We start from the raw sequence: 16,321 nt of genomic DNA on the forward strand, positions 1-16,321 counted from the left end.
GAAAATGAGATCCACATATGAGGACATTTAAATTTCGATAGAACAGTTGCAGTATCACGGCCTCGTAAGTGGACATCTGGCCCTTGTAGAGCAAAATAAGGTATTTTGAATGGTAAATGGTAAATGGCCTGTATTTGTATAATTCAATTCAGTTCAGTTTTATTTATATAGCGCCAAATCACAACAAAAGTCGCCTCAAGGCACTTTACTAGTCCCTAAGGACCCCAAAGCGCTTTACACATTCAGTCATCCACCCATTCACACACACATTCACACACTGGTGATGGCAGCTACATTGTAGCCACAGCTGCCCTGGGGCACACTGACAGAGGCGAGGCTGCCGGACACTGGCGCCACCGGACCCTAGACGACCCAAAATGTGATGTCCACATATGTAGACACCAGATCCTAGGAAGTTAAAACTGTTTAAACATCACAGAAAAGGGAAATGTGGAAAAAATATGGATTCTTTGTGTGTGTGTGTGTGTGTGTGTGTGTGTGTGTGTGTGTGTGTGTGTGTGTGTGTGTGTGTGTGTGTGTGTGTGTGTGTAAATAATCGCGAAGCCAGAGTTTTGAATTTCTGTCGAATCTGAATCTTTGATTATTATTCTATGTTCTGTTTGGTTCTTAGTTTATTATTTACTTAATTGTCCCGTCCTGTTCATGTATATGTTGAGGTTTGTGATCTGGGAGAAGCAAATAAAAAGAATTGCTTTGTTTCAGCAACTCTTGATGAAGTTTCTTGTACTCAATAACTGCAAATAAAATGTCCTTTTGCAAGGGAAGAAGTTGTAAGGAAGTCTGTTTGCAGCACTTCTGTTCCAGCCATCACAGATAAATAAATTCAGTGGCGATCAAGAAATGGAACTGGAAGCACAAAAATGGTTAAGCTACAAACCAGAACAGAAATAACATTTACCAGCATCCACAGCATCCTCTGAACTGGCACATTACAAACACTAAAGGAAAAGCAAACTGTCAGAAACTTTGTTCCAAAGATTTTAGTGCTTTAAAATGGTTTTTATGACAAGTTTGTGTTTTTCTGAAAATGTGTACAATTAAAATTTTATAAAAGTCATGATAGTTTTATTTGACTGTTAGTTTTGATTATGTACAGTGCTGAGGAACTTTATCAGACCAAGTGTTTTTAAATCGGCCCAAAAAAAACTGTTTAAAAGAAGAAAACTGTTTGGCAAATAAACAGAATTCACATTTTTATACTAAAATCTGAGCCATCACTCACCGTACAGCCTTATCATTTTGTATAAGTAGATGGGTTCTTTGGCCAGCTGAATGACCATGAACCTAAAAGTATTTCATGTATTTAATTGTAAACATTGTTTTGTCTTTGTTGCTGTTGTGTCATTTTTCCTTTCACATATTTTCCTATAAAAGCAACGCGGTGGTGATGTCAGGAGGATTGGTTATCCACAGGAACACCACACACTTGACCATCAGTTGATCAAAAGGAAGAAGACGTTCAATGAACGCAAAGGTGTGCCAAAGACTCACAGGATTTATCTGTACAGTGAACTTGAGATGACCACCAACACTGGCATACACATTCACAGTGTGTATCAGTGTTGTTGAAGTGTGAAGATGTGGTTCAAGGGTCAATATTTACCAATAAATGTAAACAATGAATTTTCATCAAAGAATCATGTTGTCATAAAACCTTGAGGCAGACATATTTGTAAGGAGAAAGGATTTCTTCATGTTTTGAGGAAGTGCTGAAGACTGAAGTGACAACACGTTCTCACTCCCAACTCGTCAAACGTGTGACGCATGGTCAGGCTCCCTCTGCTTCACTTATGGACGCGCAGGGTACCCCTCTGCGTCGGGAATTGACGTGAAGGGTCCTCCGATTGAAGAGATTGCCGCGGAAGTGCCTGTTGTCGGTATATTTAGACATTTTCCAAATCACATTGTAGTGACGTATACAGAACACAATAAATTATATAATGTAAACAACTACCTGAAAAACAGGTAGAACGATACTTTTGTATGGTTTATTGCATTTATGGAGGGAGTGATGTATGCTGGGTAATGGCACAGCTAGCTACTGGGTGACTTTATTCACCCGCTTCGGCTGTTATCAGTCCATACAATGGGCGTTATTAGCACAAATCAGTCCCATAGATATGGGCCATCTCCTGCTAGATTGTTCAGAAGGTTGTTCTCATCCATCCAGGTGGAGGATCACTAACAGGAGCGTGGAAGACTCCAGAATCCACTCTGGCTGGAATCCGGTGGATATGCAGTGTGTACAGGTAAGACCATTTACACGGACAGCATTTATTGAATGACTATTAAAAGTCAGCGAGTGTCAGTAATGTTAATGTGGTTATGTTAGTAATACACCGAGTGCTAATATAACAGCTTTAAGATGCATTTGTAGATGTTATTACGTGTTTTACAGTCTTTATGGTGCTAGCTTAAAGTTACGGTGTAAACGTTAGCTTATATTGGAGTAAAGCTGTTACTGTTTAAACGATGTTAGCACAGAAATATTAGCTTCTGTCATGACTGATGAAGTTACTAGTTAATAAAGTTTCCATTAAAGTGTTTAATCGCAGCCACAGACTGACAGCAAATATCTCGATTAGCTTCAGTGCATCTGTAATAAATATGTGCAAGTTTCAGTGCTTCGTTTAAACTGTATGATACTTATACTGACCCAGGGTCAGTGTAAAATACAATCCTAGCTGTGTGAACAAAGCCTGGCTTCTTTAGTCCTGCATGACAAACCTCAGGATGCAGGTTATTATTACTCTTTCCTGCTGGCACACCTGTCACACCTGAGAGTCAGCTAGAAACTTACAGTGACGTGGACATCATGCAAAGACTGCCAGACTCTGTAATACTGCAAATGATCAGTGACTCAGGTTAACACTAAACTTTAAACGGCACCTCTGTGTCTCTGTGTGCTGAACATTTAGGATTGAGTCAGGCTGCATCAGCTGAAGCTGTTATTTGTATATATCAGTATTTTTTATTCAGGTGTGGGGAAAATACGTAAGACTGCAATGAAGCGATGCACCAGATTAATCCCTGGCCAAAGGTATCGTACTTAAATCAGACTACTGATCCAGCCACATCAGCCTTTTGTGAGGTCTGTTTAAAGTTGACTAAAAGTCAACTGCAGGTTCCTGAGAGGTGGACTGTGAGCACAGAAACACATGTTCATACATACAGCTGCAGCAAACTTACATTAATTTTAAATAGATTTGTTACTCTCGTGTCTGTCTCTGTGTTAGTCCTCTGACAGACTGGTGACCTGTCCAGGTGTGCTCTACCTATGACTACTGGGACAGGCTCTAGCCTCTGTAATAGAAATTTTCTGTTATTCTCATTTAAAGTATTTAAGTGCTTATGCATATGCTTAGTTGTGACACTGTTACTGTTCAGTGAAAGTTTCTAAAACTAGATGAACTTACTTCAGCGTCAGCAGTTTGAGAAAACAACTCCCTTTACAGGTGCTGATAAGGCCACAAAACAGCATAACCATTGATCCGTTGAAGTGTGGTACGATCCGTTTGTAACTTCCTCCCTCTTCCTTGGAATGCATAAAGGAGTAGGAGCACCACTTCTGTGGCAGCGCTGACATGACTGAACTGTGATGTTTGATGTGTGTTGGCGCAGTAATAAATAGCTTGATCACAGCTCTTTCTGTGTTGCAGACTTTATTTAAAAAATTCCACGACACCTCCCACCCTCCCACTGTGAACCTGAATTGAATATTCAGAAGACATTTCTTTAAATAGTTCTACAAATCGGAGCTGTTGGTGTGTCCTTGGATTGTGTGGTAATAATATTAGAGCCTGCAATCTTTCTTACTGAATCTCTACTATGAGTCATGTTACCTGAGATTAATTCTATGTTTACCTGTCAGCCTGGACAAATGTGCTGTGTGAAGGAAATTAAATTAAATCAGATCTGAACTGCTGCTACTTTTTGTTATTTTAATTCTCTTCTCTGTTTTCCAGAACAGTTCTCCACAGTCGCTGTCCACATGGGTCAGTGGGACCAAGAAGCACTCTGCTAATGTGTGGACTCTGACCAGCAACATCCAGCAGGACCCAGACAGCGTTTTCTATCTCCTAGCTGGAGTTTTTGTTTGTCAGTGACTGGAGAGTCAGATTTTTGTTGAGCTTCACACTTGCAGACCTAAGTCAGTTTGCAGAGATCCCTCCCACCCTGGCTTTTATGTGCTAGATTTCTTATCTGAAACAGTAATATTTCAGTGACTGCTGCTTATACCACAGGTTAATACACGCTACTGATCCCTGATAGGAGAATCATAAATTTTGGCAACAAAGAAGCCTGGTGGATGTTTGTTTACAGTCTGATGATGGGACATCATGCTCTGCATCGTCAAAGTTTGCCTCCTCATTATTATTCATACCCAGTAATGTGAAGTATGCTTATATCTACTATAACTGAACCAACCTGGTGCTCTTCATTTATGGAGGCTGTTGAGTCTGAATGTTGGATGTTGTGTATCTCGTGTTCTCTGGGCTTTGTTGCCCTCAGTCTTTTCGCAGGATCAGAAAACAAAACCAGGAGGCGCGTAAATGTTTCTTCTCCATGATGTTTCTTCAAATGTTTCTTCTGGATGATGATAAGACTGTGACACGGGATGCCACCTTTGGTCTTGTGATGAAGCAAAGCTCAGGAAGAAGTGTGATTAAATGGTACACACATGTGTGCTGCTGAGAAGGATGTACAGGGGCACCTGCAGCCAAATCCAAGCCTCAGGTTAGTTGTAGTTGCAGAACCCTATAGGACTGAGACAGCTGAGGCATCAAATGTTTGATTAAACGGATGAAAAAGAGAAGTTTCTTCCCTATAATTATCACTTCTTAAAATCTGTAGCAACTTCAAGTCTGTCAGCGTGCTGAGCATGCAAAGAATGTGACAATATATTTTTGTTCAATATTTAATTTCTTTTAGTTGCAATTGTTAAATGAAAAAAAAATAAAAATATATCCTTATAATTTAGCAAACTAATTTATCAAAAAATATATACATATATCTGTATTAGTTTTAATAAATTAATTTGACACCTGTATTGAAAATACCATATTGTATTCATACAGAATCAGTTTGGTATCATTGTTTGTCTGATTGCTGAAACTAAGAGCTACTTTGATCTGTTTAGATCTAAAGTATCCAAAGTTGAGCTCTGATGTTTCTTCACCCCTGTGTGTGATATGTGATTCCTACATGCTGGCAGAGCAGCAGTTTGTGCTCACAGATGGTGACGGTGTGGAGAGATGGTGGTGTTTCCTCAGAAGAACCAGCAGAGTCACTCGCTGACTGATGCTCATCTGCACTGCACAGAGGAAATCAACTGACCGAGGTTTGTCCAGTGACGTGTTATGAATGTATATTTGTTTTATGCTTACAGATGTGTTTTTCTTGACAGAGGCTCTGCAGAGGTTAGACAAAGCAGAGAAAACATGTGCTTTACATTTTACTGTGATTTATTGAGATATTTGTTGCCTGATGTTCAGCAGGAATGAAGAAATAGAATCAAAGGGAGATGTTTTTGATGTTTTTGTAATGATGTAAGTAAATCTTCAATATTATTTATTTGCTTGGTTATATTAGGAGTGTTTCTGAGTGAGGGGGAGAGGAGTCATCATCCAGGTAAAGTGACGTAGATCAGTGGATACACTTGTCTCCCCTTTAAAGCAGACGATCCAAGTCATCCTTAAATGTTAGTGCTTTCAAATACACAAACATTTTTAAAGGACAAAAATGAACATCCAACTTTGACTGTAACACAAAATAAATCTTTGCATGTGTGTTTTCAAACTCTCAGATGGGCAGCATATCAGTCTTGGACTGTCTAACCTGCAGCACTGAATGACCACCACACATGAGCATGTTCCTGCAACATTCAGCATCTGATCCTTCATCTGTGTGCTTCTGCTTTTGGTAAGTAGAGTTACCCAACTCCAGTAACTCTAAACACATGCCATCCATTTCTAACGGCCTGGTTACTTCCTGTCAGTTACTTTAGAAACCATGTGGTCACCTGACCTAACACTGTTTCTTCTTCTTCCCCTTAATGTTCAAGTGTCACATGTCAAACAGCTGGAGAGGAAACTACACCAGCGTACTGGGATGTTTCACCAACACGTGCCAGATGCTGTTCCTTCATGGTGACATCACCAGAGACAGCCCCGCCCACCTCAGGACCTCGCCATTGATCATGATGATTATAATGATGACAGCGAGCGGAACTAAGACTGTAAAAATCCACGACCAGAATGTTTCTTTCTAATTATTAATGAATACTGAGAGCCTCTTTCTGTGTTTTGTATGTTTTGGGGTTGTTTTTTTTTTTACCTCATTTGTTACTAATAAAGTTCACCAAGTTCAAGGTTCAAGTTCAAGGTTCTTTATTTGTCACATGCATAGTTATACAAGTATAACACACAGTGAAATGTAGCCTGACACGCTCCTCGACATGTGCAAAAACATTGGGGGGGGGGGTGTAGAGGAAGTGTGTGTGTGTGTGTGTGTGTATGTATATATATATATATATATATATATATATATATATATATATATATATATATATATATATATATATATATATATATATATATATATATATATATATGATTTGTTTAAAAAAACATTTTGCTTTTAAAAATAACATTTGTTTACCCGTCGCAAATTTTGACGTGATGCGTAATAGATGCGACCCGGAGGAGTTTTCGGTTTGGACCCATACTGCGCTTGCGCAATGATAGGAGTCCTTGGCTGCTCGGCCTGCTGTAGGTTACGGATCCAGTGAGAGTGCACCGACAGAATGCAGAGCTGGACACAGTTATACCGCTCCCTGGCCACAGTAAGCAGTCATATTATTTTCGCGATAACCAGTATGCGAAATCCGGATGTGTCGTAAACTGTCCTGCGTGCTGCAGATCTAGAGGATAGGGGAAATTTTAGACCTGCGGCCCGCACCTGGCTAGCTACTCGGCTAACAGCAGAAGGCGAACCAGACTGCACTGGAAAAGACATGCAATTTGGAGTTGTTGTGGTTATCGATGTCTAAACACGTTGCTTGGTTTTCAGTTGATGTTTTTCCTATTCATATACCTTTCTCATTTTAATTCGGCATGAGTTAGACTAACAACCTTCCCCACATTTAAACTAAATCACGACTTTTCTGGTTAAATATTGCCGCAGTATTTTGAAGTAAAACCTGAAATGAAAAGAAGCGTGATATTTGTATTCTGCTAATATTAAAGGGGCTTAAATCACACAAAGCTAGAAGAAAAGGATCTAGGTTCTATGACTTTACAGTTGACATTTCCCACTCTGGTGTCGTGTTAGCTCGCTTAGCTGTTTAGCAGCGGTTGCCTAACTCATAATTTATGTCGTAAGCTCAGCTGTTGTCTCACAGCTTCACGGCGAGCATCAAATTATTCCGAATTGTTTCGGGGCTTTTAGAAGCTTTGTGACTCTATGACACTTAAATTGTAGTTATTTGCTAACTTGGTAGTCTGCTAGAGGGGAAAGTTTCAGAGTTGCTGGTGGACAGGCTGAGGGTGTCCTTGCTGAGAGCTGGCACTGCAACAGCAAACCAGCTGAATGTGGTACAATTCCATGAAAACAAGTGCATGAGTCTAAATATTAAACTAAATATGAAAATTCAAATGTTAGTTTAGTAGTTGAGTTTGCTCCTTCGTGACTCACTAGGCTTCAGTATCTTAGTATGCAGCTTTAAAAGGAAATAGTAGTGACGTAAATAGAAATTATTAAGCAGCAGATTACGGAAGTGAGAGAAGCCACTGAAGACAGATGCTTTTAGTTTGCAAAGTTGGCTTGTGATGCACTATAACATTGTTTTGTGTTGCATTGCCTAGTTGTATTGTGCATGCGTATTTTCTAACTGTGCATTTCGTTTGCTTCACAGCGGAGCCACCACCTGCCCTGCAAAGTGCACGGAGCTGCAGCGCTGTCTGTTCGTACCTACGCTGACAAAGCAGCAAGTACGATTGTGCTGTAAATCTTATCATAGGACTTTATTTGTGGCACAATGTTTACTGAACTTTAGCCACATGTTTGTGCGGTTTGATCTCTGATGTTTGTATCAAAGCAGTCTCATAATTCAGACTTGCAGAGAGTCTCGGGTGCTGGATTTGGGTGGGGATAGGACTTCATGGGCTATGTAAAGAGGGGTGGTAGAGAGCTTGCATTAAAATGTTCATTTACATACACCAGACCTTAATCATGTAGTTTTCTCTGGTGGTGTAAAGTCATGCTAAAAGCTGCTGTGTTGCCTCTCTGCAGTTGATGCAGACGTCACAGTGGTGGGCTCCGGTCCAGGAGGCTATGTCGCTGCAATCAAAGCTGCACAGCTCGGCTTTAAGGTAACCCACCTGCTCGACAGATATCCTGCTGTCTAAATCCCACAGATGGTCACAAGTGGAAGTTTTTGGTGAATAATGTATCCCCCGTCTCTACATTTGTTATTTTTGGACAGACAGTGTGTGTCGAGAAAAATCTCACACTCGGCGGGACTTGTCTCAATGTCGGCTGCATCCCCTCGAAGGTAACAAACTGCTTTTAATCACCACAAATTCACAGGTTTGTTTGTAAGAGGTTTGATCAGTATGATCATTTTACAGGAAGGAGATACCAAGGATGTTTTTATCTTGGGTTTGGTTTCTCTTTCAGAACTTGTACACCTTTCGTATAAAAGTAATCCAGTGATGGTTTTCTATCCATAGATATATTATAAAGGGCAAATGCTTCCATGGAGCACATTTGAGTAGTAGAGCCAAAAATTTTGCCAGAAAGAATAGCAGCACATACCGGTAGCATCTTTTTATTGTCTTGATGAATTCAAAAATAAGCCAATACTTTTGGATTTATCCAAGCAGAGTGGGAAAAACATTTTCCACTTCATAATAAGGACTAAATTTCACAGAGAGAGGAAAGCAGAACAAACTTCACCTAAAAATAACTTTTCAGTTTGGTGATGAGCACTGAACGTAAGATTGATTAAACTATATTGAATCCGTAAAATGATGCAAACGTGTATAAAGTCATTCCTCCAGCTGAATAAGCTGCTGTTTTGTTTCTGCAGGCTCTGCTGAACAACTCCTACTTGTACCACTTGGCTCATGGGAAGGACTTTGAAAGCAGAGGCATCGAAAGTAAGAATCACCATCAGGCTTTAAAGAGACGTTTTGTACATTTTGTGTAGTTCACTGATCCTTAAAGGGGGGTCATTTCCAGTTATGTGTTGTAATTTTGAGCTCTAGTAGAGCTTTGCATGATTCAAAGTTCAAAAGAATCCTTCTTTATGTCATAGAGGTTTTTGTGCTGCCCCTCAGTTAATCCTGTCAGAAACAAGCTGTGTTAGCTCCCCTCGCTTTAAGCCAACCAACCCTCTTATGATTGGTTTGACCAGCAGTACATGCTCTGTGTGCCTGAAATGACTACAGTAGAGAAATCCATTGTCTTTAAACCTTTCAAGTAGATTTTTTTTATAGCCAAGATTACACTGAAGGTCATTATTTGCAGCATTAGCCATATTTAATATAAGCATATACGTTATTATAACACTTGTGTCTGTATTCCTTAGTACTGGATACTGATGGCACAGAATGTGTGTTTTCGACAATACGCTTTAATTGAATATAACTTGTTTTTCCATCGGTTTCTTAGTTTGACATTTGTGACCCCATTGACAATAAAGTCTTTGTCTTTCAGTTTCAGGCATCTCGTTGAACCTGGAGAAGATGATGGCTCAGAAGAGTGGGGCGGTCAAAGCGTTGACTGGAGGAATCGCACATTTATTCAAACAGAACAAAGTCAGTCTTCCCTCTCTGCATTAGTGCTGGTTTACACAGATGCTACATCTGAACCACTTTTAACAGTGTCTGTGGTGTGACATCACTCCCCACAGGTTACTCACGTTAATGGTTTTGGAAGGTTAACCGGGAAGAACCAAGTGACCGCCACAACAGCTGATGGTACAGAGCAGGTCATCAACACCAAGAACATCCTCATCGCCACAGGCTCAGAGGTCACGCCCTTTCCAGGCATCCAGGTATGAGAATTTGTGACCTGTTCATACTTCATTTCACTAGTTGCAGGTTTTTTGCTTGTTGTATTTACCAAAGGGGGTGGAGGAGGCGAGGAAGGGACATGAAGAGAGGAGTCAGTGCTGCAGGTGTCTAACAAAAGGCGTCCTCGTCTCAAGAGCCTTATCATATCTCACACATGTCACCCTCCTTTCACCACTCCATAAGAACTCACATGCACTTGATTTTTAAAAGATAATTCTGGGTTGATTTTTAAAAGAAGTGTGTTCAAATATGTTTCTTTAGATTGATGAGGAGACCATCGTGTCATCGACAGGAGCTCTTTCCCTGAAGAAAGTACCAGAGGAGCTGATTGTGATCGGAGCTGGAGTCATCGGGGTGGAGCTGGTCAGCATCACTACAGACTGATTCACCCACAAACACATGATTATGTCGACTACATCGGCAACATTTCCTGCCTCAGCTCTGTTTCTTTAGAAAGGAGAGTTGCACTTGTCAGACGTGTGTTTGTCCTGCCATCCTGCAGGGGTCAGTGTGGCAGCGTCTGGGTGCCAAGGTCACAGCGGTGGAGTTCCTGGGCCACGTGGGTGGTATGGGCATCGACATGGAGATCTCCAAGAACTTCCAGCGCATCCTGCAGAAGCAGGGCCTCAAGTTCAAGCTCGGCACCAAAGTCATGGGAGCAACCAAGAGGCCCGATGGCAAGATCGATGTGGCGTGAGTGGAAAAACCAGACTCAGACTTTCAGGACTCTCTTTGATGCATTTTCTTTTGGGCTGTTTTACACCCATGTGCTATCTAAACTCATGAAATTTGAAATATGGCTGGGGAGCTTTGTCATGTAACCACGTGGGTATTATGTGTGTTTCAGGGTGGAGGCGGCAGCTGGAGGGAAGAGCGAGACTCTGACATGTGACGTGCTGCTGGTCTGCATCGGCAGACGACCTTTCACCCAGAACCTGGGCCTAGACACTGTCGGCATCGAGCTGGACAACAGGGGTCGCATCCCCGTCAACAACCGCTTCCAGACCAAAGTCCCCAGGTACCACCGAGCTCATGCTGCCAAAATTAAGCTAAAATGAAGTGATTGAATCTCTGAAAGCAGACTTACCAATTTGGTGCATCCTCACCAGTTTACCCCTGCTAAAATTTTGTCCAATTTTAAAAATATCAAAATCTCTAAAAATAGTAAGCACAAATAGATTAGTGTAACAGTGGTGTAACAGGAGAAATAAAGTAACAAGTCTGTTACGAAAAGGCCTTTGATCGCGTCACTGGGATGCTCTGTTGCTCTGTAAGAGAACCTCTATGTATTTATGTAGCTGCTGAATTCCTGGGTCAGTAAATGACCCAGACCAAAAAAATAAATTATATGTATCACTCCTTGCAAAACACGGCTCAGTGACATTTGTTCCCTCTTTGCTTCTTCCTCTCCTCTTTTAGCGTTTATGCAATCGGTGACGTGGTTGCCGGGCCGATGTTGGCCCACAAGGCCGAGGACGAGGGCATCATCTGCGTGGAGGGCATGGCGGGCGGCGCTGTGCACATCGACTATAACTGCGTCCCTTCAGTCATCTACACGCACCCCGAGGTGGCCTGGGTGGGCAAGAGCGAGGAGCAGCTCAAAGAGGAGGTGAAAGTTGGGAAGGTGTTTGCTTCCAGCACGATGGATAGCCAGCTCTCTGGGTGCAGCGTTGTTCTTCTAGGGCAACTGAAGGAAATGTCACTAAATCATTGTAGCAGAGATCATGCACAAAGTAGCCATGCAGCTTAAAGTGCTTTAAATGTAAATATGTGTCTCTGTTAAAACTAAGCTGCTTCAGACATTGACATCGGCCACCTGGTGGTGATATTTCCCAACATTTCAATCCAGATCCAAGCCAAAAGAAGGGTTTCATCCTGATTGTTTGTGCTTATTTATATTGTACAAGTGACAAACACAAACGTGACAGCCATGAAGCGTCCCATAACTTGGGAAAAATGTGTGAAAAGTGCAACATTTAAAACTAATATTTCTGTGTCATTTCACTTCAGTCTGAGTCCTCCTCTCTTCTCCTCTACAGGGTGTCCCGTTTAAAGTGGGCAAATTCCCCTTTGCAGCCAACAGCCGAGCCAAAACCAACGCCGACACCGACGGCCTGGTGAAGATCCTCAGCCACAAGGAGACCGACAGGATGCTGGGAGCTCACATCCTCGGATCTGTAAGAGTTCATCAGCCTCCTTTGGACCCGCGTTAGCCTTAAATGTAAAAACATCTGTGTGGGTGGACTGGGTGTTAATGGGTTCAGACTGTCTTTGTAGAGGATCATCTACCCAATCAAATAGACATTGAGCACGTGGGAGGATGATGATGATGGGAATCGAGTGTTTACAGCTTTGGAGTGTTTATGTAGAATATCAGCCTCCTATGAAAATGGAAGTTAACGGTTTGTGTGTCTGTCTCATTACTGCATCTGTCCTAATAAACACTAATCCCAGACAGACACATGCGAGTGCTGTAAAACCATCAGGCTGGCTCTCGATGAACACACTTCCCCGTTAATGACCTTTAACTGTGTCAAGGATGAGACATCCATGTTTGTACCGCTCAGATTAGACTTACAGTAACTCTGAGGCGACAATAAAGCAGATATTTGTCAGTGCAAAGATCCGAGGAGTGCAGGTGGACTGACTGACATTCATGGTGACCCTGTTCCATGGAGTGTCCGGATCTCTGTTAACATCTCTGTCAGTCCTTTATGACAGCGGTCCCCAACCCCCGGGCCTGGGACCGGTACCGGTCCGTGAGTCGTTTGGTACCGGGCCGCGAGAGTTGAGGCTCAGGTGTGAAATGTCTGGTTTTCAGGGTTTTTATCGGTTTTCAGCGTTATTTTGTTATCATTTTTATCGTTAACTCGGTGTCCCTGGGTCTTTTCACGTGTGTTATGAATAAATTTTCTTTTTTTCGGTACCGGTACTAGTTTTATTTTGTTGAATTTATCCGCGACACCTTAAAGGCCGGTCCATGAAAATATTGTCGGGCATAAACCGGTCCGTGGCGCAAAAAAGGTTGGGGACCGCTGCTTTATGAGACCAGAAACGTCTTACTGGAACACAGCTTTCCTTAAAGCTCTCAGTTACATGCACAATTACGTTTTTGTTTCATGTTTCTGAATGCGTCTCAAACTCCCCCCTTAAATTTGCTGGACAGTCTTAGACAGAAGATTGGTGCAGTGAACCCATGTGTAAAAAAAATAAAATAAAAAAATGGACATGATCCCGATCAAGGGACTGTTTTTTTTTCTCAGGCAGTCATTACCTTTCCATCACAGGGATAAGTGCCTGAATTAAGTGGCCAAGTTTGCTACTGTGTTTGTCTTGCTGCGCATTTGATTGTAATTACCTGACAAGTAAAATTGCTTGCTGGAAAGTTAATTGTTGTAACAGACCATGTGAAGCTGTTGCTGTTTACAGACCTGCTAAACCAGACGCTGCTGTGTGTTTCTCTGCAGGGCGCAGGAGAGATGATCAACGAAGCTGCTTTGGCCATGGAGTACGGCGCCTCCTGCGAGGACGTCGCCAGAGTCTGCCACGCCCATCCGGTGCGTTCTCTTTATCACACACGACACAGCATAGTGCACATGCACAGTTCTTAGTTTATCTTGTAGTAAAGATATGAGAAATGACATGACAAATGATAAGTCCTGTTGCACCGTGAGTTCTTTCAAACGCCTTCCTCTTCGTCCTTCTCCTGCAGACTGTGTCCGAGGCGTTCAGAGAAGCCAACTTGGCCGCCTCCTTCGGCAAAGCCATCAACTTCTGAGCCGCCAGCCGCTGTCGCACCTTCAGCGGACATGACAGTGGAGAAACAGAAAAGCTGCGTGTCTGCTTCAAAAACCTTCTGACTTTGACCCACCTGGGATCCTGTACCAGTTTAGCTCTAACGTTATTTAAATGTTCAATAAAATCATAAACGGGTGGTTTGTTGGGTAAATAAACACTGACTGCTGTCAGGCTTTTTGTTTTCCACACGTAGTTTAAAAGCTCTCAGCAGAGCATTATGCACTCATTTGCAGGTCAGAGAGAGATATGAATATTATTTTGGCTGTTTTGTTTGTGCAAGGAGACGGGGATGTCTGTTGTTTTACAGCATGGAGGAATTTAACACATCTGATGGGTAATCAGAGCAGGAAACTGGAGCTGCTCGAAGATTCACATCTGCATGTTTTCAATTTTAAGATGGATTTCTGGCTCATCTCAAATCGGTGACTTCATAGCCGGTGTGGTGGTGGTTAAGTTTATATTTCTTTCATGTTCACTCCGACTGATGTCACAGATTTGTGCAGAAACAGATGTGTGATAAGAATGAATGTGGCTCAGCTGCTGCTTCCTGTGTAACTAAAGTACTGAAGGACTCTTAGGTCAACATCAGCTCACATTTGGAGGGGAGCTGTTGATAGTTGCCGGGTGACTGTTTCCTACTCAAATTACTCTGCTGTCATTCGTTCTGGCCTGTATCTCACCATCTCAACCAATAAAGGCAGTTAAATCAGACACTGCTGTGTAGCTTCATGTGCCGACATTATTTTTGAAGTAACTTTCAGTGCAGATAGCAGCTCTTACACTGGATGATGTAGATGGGCAGTGTGAAACTAAATTGGGGGGGGGGGATAAAATTTAAACTTTATGTAGTGCATTTGGAAACTGATCTGCAACAGGACCATGAAGTTAAACTGAGAGATGCATCTGGCCCTTCAGCTGATGCATCTAGCCTCATCAGAAATGACATCAGTGGCTGTCAAGGCGTTTTTAAAGAAGTGTGACGGGGTGCACAGGCTGAGGTATGCCAAAGTACACATGAACCAGACTGAAAATCAGTGGCAGAAGATCTGATGAGTGATGGATCCAAATCACTGGAGGACAGAGTCTACAGCCATGTGTAAAAGATCAAGGTGCTGTTATGATTTGGGACAGCATTTCAGCCAGTGACATAAATGGACTGATTCTGATATAGCACTTTTCTACTCTCCCAGAGTACTCAAAGCGCTCTATGCTACATTCACCCAATCATTTTCTTATAAACTGAGTGCTTCCTAACTATATTCATACTCCCATGGATGCAACTTGGGATTATTATATTGCCCAAGGATTCTTGGCATGTAGACTGGAGGAGCCTGCTCACCTTCAGATCAGGTGACTGGCTCTACCTCCTGAGCTACAGCCACCCCAAATGTTGGAGATCTTTTTAAAATTTATTGAATTATGCACCCAGAAAAGTACCATCAAATTTTGATAGACCATGGAATCCCATCATTTTTCAGCATGACAATGATCCCAAACAGCATTAAAAGCAGTAAAAGTACCCACTCAAATCACCCTGGGTAACATGCTGAATGAAATGATTAGTTCATTACCAGGCCTCTGGAAACCTCAAGACATGTTGAGGAGGTCATTTAGCCATTTAAATCAGCTGTGTTGGATCAAGGACACATCTCAAACCTGCAGGACACCGGCCCTTGAGGCCTGGAGTTTCCCACCCCTGGATAGAAAAACACAGTGGGACACTATCAGGCATGGATCGGCCTCCTCAGAGCCCAACATTATTAAAGCAGTGGGGAATCATCCTGACAGACAACCAAATACAGCCAACATCTTTCAACAAGCCTGGAGAAATATTCCTGAACAGAAAGCCGCCTAAGAGAGTTCAGGTTGTACTGAAGGATAAAGGTATTGACTTTCAAGCTCATTGGAACTGTACACAGAAAGGAAGCGTGGCTCAAGCCTGCGGCACGGTTATGTTAAAAAAGAGTTTTAGGAAGGTAAGATCTCAGTCTTCTTCAGTCTTCTTCATTTGTCCATGTTCGACAAGCGTTTCTTTGTCTATGGTTCACTGACATCATCTACATTATATTGAACAGCAACTCAAAAATGTAAAATTAAAGGTAAAGTAATAATTCTGACACAGGTGCAGCTGATAAGTGGATCGTGTGACGAGCAGAAAGTGTGATGACTCTAAATAGCCTCCTGTTAACATTTAAAACTCAAGACATAGACTGTATGTACTGTAGCAAGAGTGGTTATTATGGTTAAAGTTGAAATGTCAAAGATCATGAAAGTGCGATGATAATAACACTGATTCATACTCATCTTCTAATAACTGATCGATCGTATTTGTCCAGGTGACAACAGCAAGGTTAATAAGTTATTGATTATAGTTGTCTTGGTATGCAGCCCCACCTACTTTTAGTTTAGATCTTCTGATTCCG

The 16,321-nt window shown here is 42.0% G+C and overlaps 1 protein-coding gene and 1 long non-coding RNA gene across 8 annotated transcripts; both read left to right on the forward strand.

The window, feature by feature from the left end:
- The first annotated feature begins 1,785 nt into the window (after nucleotides 1-1,785).
- LOC308392467 lies at nucleotides 1,786-6,411 on the forward strand. Of its 7 annotated transcripts, XR_013970810.1 has the most exons (7): nucleotides 1,786-1,898; nucleotides 2,192-2,270; nucleotides 3,987-4,758; nucleotides 5,242-5,362; nucleotides 5,614-5,722; nucleotides 5,828-5,943; nucleotides 6,086-6,411. It is a non-coding gene; the product is annotated as an uncharacterized lncRNA (long non-coding RNA). The 7 variants fall into 7 exon arrangements; XR_013970809.1 differs by having other exon boundaries at nucleotides 2,192-4,758; XR_013970814.1 differs by lacking the exon at nucleotides 1,786-1,898 and having other exon boundaries at nucleotides 1,905-2,270; nucleotides 3,681-4,758.
- Nucleotides 6,412-6,732: 321 nt separating this feature from the next.
- dld (deltaD) lies at nucleotides 6,733-14,609 on the forward strand. The gene is made up of 14 exons (XM_080871405.1): nucleotides 6,733-6,865; nucleotides 7,937-8,012; nucleotides 8,314-8,393; nucleotides 8,507-8,575; nucleotides 9,113-9,182; nucleotides 9,742-9,842; nucleotides 9,938-10,081; nucleotides 10,362-10,463; nucleotides 10,603-10,793; nucleotides 10,948-11,118; nucleotides 11,520-11,709; nucleotides 12,140-12,277; nucleotides 13,568-13,657; nucleotides 13,813-14,609. The coding sequence occupies exons 1-14, from the start codon at nucleotides 6,827-6,829 to the stop codon at nucleotides 13,876-13,878; spliced, it is 1,527 nt and encodes a 508-aa protein (XP_080727531.1). The 5' UTR covers nucleotides 6,733-6,826; the 3' UTR covers nucleotides 13,879-14,609.
- Nucleotides 14,610-16,321: the final 1,712 nt, after the last annotated feature.

The sequence above is a fragment of the Rhamphochromis sp. 'chilingali' genome, assembly GCF_963969265.1.
Source record: "Rhamphochromis sp. 'chilingali' genome assembly, chromosome: 2".
Lineage (NCBI taxonomy): Eukaryota > Metazoa > Chordata > Actinopteri > Cichliformes > Cichlidae > Rhamphochromis > Rhamphochromis sp. 'chilingali'.

Excerpts from the sequence above, each read along its gene's own strand:
- dld (XM_080871405.1), top strand. The coding sequence starts at position 6,827 with ATGCAGAGCTGGACACAGTTATACCGCTCCCTGGCCACA. Across the intron at positions 10,464-10,602 it reads GAGTCATCGGGGTGGAGCTG|GGGTCAGTGTGGCAGCGTCT; the intron begins GTCAGCATCACT and ends GCCATCCTGCAG. Across the intron at positions 13,658-13,812 it reads GAGTCTGCCACGCCCATCCG|ACTGTGTCCGAGGCGTTCAG; the intron begins GTGCGTTCTCTT and ends CTTCTCCTGCAG.